The 4,578-nt window shown below is 36.1% G+C and overlaps 1 protein-coding gene across 1 annotated transcript in view; it reads left to right on the plus strand.

Annotated features, from left to right (window-relative positions):
- The window catches only part of TUBGCP3 (tubulin gamma complex associated protein 3), a 220,043-nt gene that overhangs the window by 861 nt on the left and 214,604 nt on the right, over positions 1–4,578 (plus strand). Inside the window, exon 2 of the mRNA XM_007942386.2 lies at positions 2,779–2,886. Coding sequence (XP_007940577.1) covers positions 2,779–2,886 — 108 coding nt within the window. The remainder of the gene's footprint in view (positions 1–2,778; positions 2,887–4,578) is intronic.

Here is a 4,578-nt window from a genome sequence, read left to right on the forward strand (position 1 = left end):
AGGATTGCCCCATCTTCCTTCCGAGGAGTGGCTGGTGGGTTTGAACCGCCAGCCTTCTGGTTAGCAGTCAAGTGCCTTAGGCACTATGCTACCAGAGCTTCCAGTATCTGGGGTAGTGGGTTCATATTGCCGATTTTGGGTTGGCAGCTGAGCATTTAATCAGTGCACCATCAGGGCTCCTTAACAATAGGCCAGAGAAATGTTAACTCCTTTTTCCAGGCTCCTGATAACTGCTTATCCTTAACATACTAAAGCAGATTAGAATGCAATACATTCTTTGTTAAAGAAGTTGAAAACTGTTGCCTAAATATTCTAATTTTTAGTCTTGGATTAACCTGTAACCTGGATCCCATCATCTGAGATCCTTGATGGAACTACTTCGACTAAGTTACAGTTTGGTATCTAATGGCATTGGCTTCCTTTGAGGAACAGGTTACAAAATAGCCCTCTGAATGTCACTGTTTTTTTTCCCACCTGTTTCTTTGGCTTTCTACCTGACAGGCTCCTATGTAGTGGTTACTTCCTTGGGGAGGCCTTCCTTAATCAACCTATTTCAGGAAGTCTTCCCTGTTATTTGCTATCATAGCATCCTGCTTCTTTTCTTCATAGCTCCTATCACTAATTACCTTGTATAGTTGTTTGCTTACTTGTCTTGTCATTAAGTTCATGAGTTCAGAGCCTTGTTTTGTTAAGTGCTGTATAGTATATTCTTAGGACCTAACTCTGTTTAGCACATAGTAGGTGCTTAAGAATTACTTCTTGAGTTAGTGATTGAGTTTATTTTAAAAAGTGAACAGTATTTTGGAATATTTAAACCAGAATTTGTAGTTGACATTGTTTGATATTTGCAATTTTAATCTTTGATGGTATGCTCACCAAAGAGAGTAATTTCCACTGTTGATTTCTTTACTAGTCTGAATTCTTGGCTTTTACCTTTGAAACATAAGATAGGTAAATTTGATTTAAGAAAGAGTAGATAGATTTTTCAAGTATTTTGTAATTGGCAAGAAAGGGTCTAGAAATTGGGTTGGTATCCAATTAAGAAGATGTAGATGTGGATGAAGAGGTGAGAATGAAGTGATATTTACACTAAAAGTCTAGGGAAAGTGTGGAGATAAAGGAAGAGGAGAGTACTCTTGGGTTTGTGGTACTAGGGAATTTAAAATCTGGTAGGAGAAAATTCAAAAGTTTATGAAATTTTTGGAGTGGGGATATTTGTATGATATACTTGAATATGTTGTTAATACACTATTTTTGTAGAACTCAGGATTATGGTAACCTAAAAATAATTTAAAATTAGAATAGTTATATAGGCAACCATCTTAAGTGAGCAGTAATCATAGATTACACTTTTTAAAGTGTTTGTAAGATTAATGTATATGCAGTGTAGAAAATTTGGAACACCAAGCCAAACTCACTGCTTTTGAGTAGATTCAGACTCAGAACAGCTCTATAAACAGGGTGGAATTGCCCCATAGGGCTTCCAAGGCTATAATCTTTATGGAAACAGACTGCCTCATCTTTCTTCCCTACAGTGCCTGTTCAGTTTGAACCACCAGCCTTTCAGTTAGAAACTGAGTATTTAACCACTGTGCCACCAGACCTCCTTGAAAATTTGAAGAATGTGGATAAATATTAGAAGAAAAAAACTACCCCCAGTACTAAAAAATACAAAAGCATTTAGCTTTTAGTTTTCACGGTCCTCTTAAATCAGCTACCACTCATTCATCTGCTTTCCTTTTTCTAACATTTTGCTCACTTCTCTTTGCTGTTGCTTTACATTGTTTTCTTTATTCCTTTAGGTTTATGCCATATATATTTTTAAACTCTTTAATTTAGGAGTCCTTTGGTGGTGCAAATGGTTAATGTGCTCAGCTTCTAACTCTGAAAGGTTGGAGATTTGTGTCTAACCAGAAGCATCTTGGATACAGTCCTAGAAATTTGCTTCTGAAAAATCAGCTGTTGAAAACCCTATGGAGAACAGTTCTATTGTGACATACATGGGATCACTAGGAGTTGAATTGATTCAATGGCAACTAGTATTTTCAATTTAATGAGAGTTTTGAAGGGCGTGGAGGCAAACATCCGTGTTTAAGCCGCCATTTAGTCTATTTAGTAACTTATAAATATGAGTTTATAAGTTAATTCCCTTTTTGATTTCTCCATGGCCCACTTTTATTTTTTTGTATTTATTGACTTTAATCTTAGAACTTCTCAGAGGCCCTTTTAAGAGGGTTAATCTCATGTATCATGTTTTGGACTATGAGTTTCCCGGCTCTCTTTTCTCTGTTTATCAGTCCAATTTGTTTTCTATCTTCTAGGATTTCTTTATACTTTCTGTTTTCACTGTATCCCTTTGTTAACTTATAGAACTTTTATTCATTCATTTAAAAATAGCTTTTCTGTCCTTTTGGAGGAGACTTGGTAGCACAGTGGTTAAGTGCTTGGCTGCTAACCAGAAGGTCAGCAGTGTGAATCCCCCAGCTGCTCCATGGGAGAAAGACATGGCAATGTGCTTTCACAAAAGTCACAGCCTTGGAAACCCTATGAGGCATTTCTGCTCTGTGTTGTAGGGTCACTATGAGTTGGAATCAACTCAATGGAAGTGGGGTTTATAGTGATGATCTTGCAAGATGGAAAGGTAGATTTATGTGCTTAGTGCACTGTTTTAAACTAGAAGCTTCAAGTAATTTAAACTTATCTTCATAGGTAATAATTTTGATCCTTTTGTTTACTGTAATTTTGTGAGAGCTCTTAAATCATACTGTTTTATTTCAGCTGACGCAGCCCAACAGTTCCAGTATGCTGTACGAGTTATTGGCAGCAACTTTGCCCCCACGGTTGAAAGAGATGAATTTTTAGTAGCTGAAAAAATCAAGAAAGAACGTATGTATTTTTTAAAAAATTGTAATTTGTTAGATGATTAAAGTTATCAAAGCTTAAGAATGTATAAGTGTATGTAGTTCCCCAAAATATTTTACTTATAAGTACTATTAAAAATGGCAACTCAGTTTTGTCTTTTATTAGAACATAGTGAATGAGGTTTATTTTAAATGCATAATAAATAGAAACAAATAATTTGGTTAAGAGTGTGAGGAAGATAAAAGGGCAGACTATAACTTCCTACTTCTCTTATGATTTACATTATTTAATGTGCTGTACTATTTTACCAGAGAACATGGTCTTTATAGTTAAAAACAAAACGAAATAAAAACTGTAAATGAAGCAAATGTTGCTTCTATAGTTGTCAATATTCAAACCTCTAGTTCTTTGAAATTTCCTTATTTTGTGAACATTATAAATGTAAAATGGAATTTAAAGCTTACTTAAATGTTAATTCCTTAGAGAAGAAATACCACTTCTAATGACATTGGCAATGATTCCATTTATTGTTTATTAATGAATTATGTGATTGCACAAGGTAAAGGTATACTGCCTCTCTTTACCTTAGAATTTCTGTGGGAAGGGATGCTTGGCTTTGAGTTAGGGAACCATGTATGAGAATTGTGTTAGTCCCAGTTGAAGGATTGTTTTTCTTCAGTGGCCAACTCCATATTCCTCACAGGTCTCTGGCAATGTATGAGCCAAGCTCCAGTTGAATGATAAGAAATCCAGCCATGAAGATTATTACTAAATTTTCCCTGCTTGTGGCTAGTTAGTAAGCTATCTAAGTAAAATGGGCCTTTGGCTGTATTTCTTCCACTTTTTTTTTTTTTTTAAGTAGTATTTTATTGCTTTTCTGGTGAAAGTTTACCCAGCTAGTTAGGTTTCCATTTGACAGTTTCTACACAAATTGTTCAGTGACATTAGTTACATTTTATTACCATGTGTCAGTGTTCTCTTTAATTGTGTTCTGTTTGTTCCATTTCCAGTACACTAGTTCCTCTGCCCCTTTATCTTCTCTTCTTTGCTTTTGTCTAATTGTTGACCTTTTGGTCTCATACTGACAGTTTTTAAGTAGGGCACCAATCTTTCAGGTTATATCCTTAATTTTGTATGCTATCCTGCTATTTTGCTAAAAGGTGATCTCGGGATAGCCTTCGTTCTAGGTTTAAAGAGTGTCACAGGGCGATAATCTAGGAAATCCTCTGTTCCCTATTGTTGCAGTTTGTGTGGCTTTTTTTTTTTTTTTTTAAATAAATAAGAATTTGAGCTTTCCATATTTTTCTCCCATACTACCTGGCCGTGGTCAGAATGGTCAGTGGTGGTAGCCTGGCACCATCTAGTTCTTAGAGTCTCAGGGTAGATGGGTTGTGGCTCATGTAGACTTCTTTTCTAAGCTTTGGTTACCTTCTTACTGTTTTGCTCCTGGTGAGTAGAAACTGTAGTTGTTTTAGGTGGCCTCTTGCAAACTTTTTTTTTTAATTGTGATTTGGGTGAAGATTTACAGAACAAATTCACTTTCCATACAGCAGTTCACATATACTTTGTCTCATGTCATTGAACATAGTTTACCACAATGCAACAGCTCCCCTCCCACTTCCTCCCCATAGTTACCTCTTCCCAGTGTCCATCCCTCCATACACTCCTGTCCCCTGAGCTGTCTCCCTGTGCATAAGCAGCCCTTCCTTCTCCCAT

Source organism: Orycteropus afer, unplaced genomic scaffold (genome assembly GCF_000298275.1).
Source record: "Orycteropus afer afer isolate SDZICR_OR568_19922 unplaced genomic scaffold, OryAfe1.0 scaffold00089, whole genome shotgun sequence".
NCBI classification, from domain to species: domain Eukaryota; kingdom Metazoa; phylum Chordata; class Mammalia; order Tubulidentata; family Orycteropodidae; genus Orycteropus; species Orycteropus afer.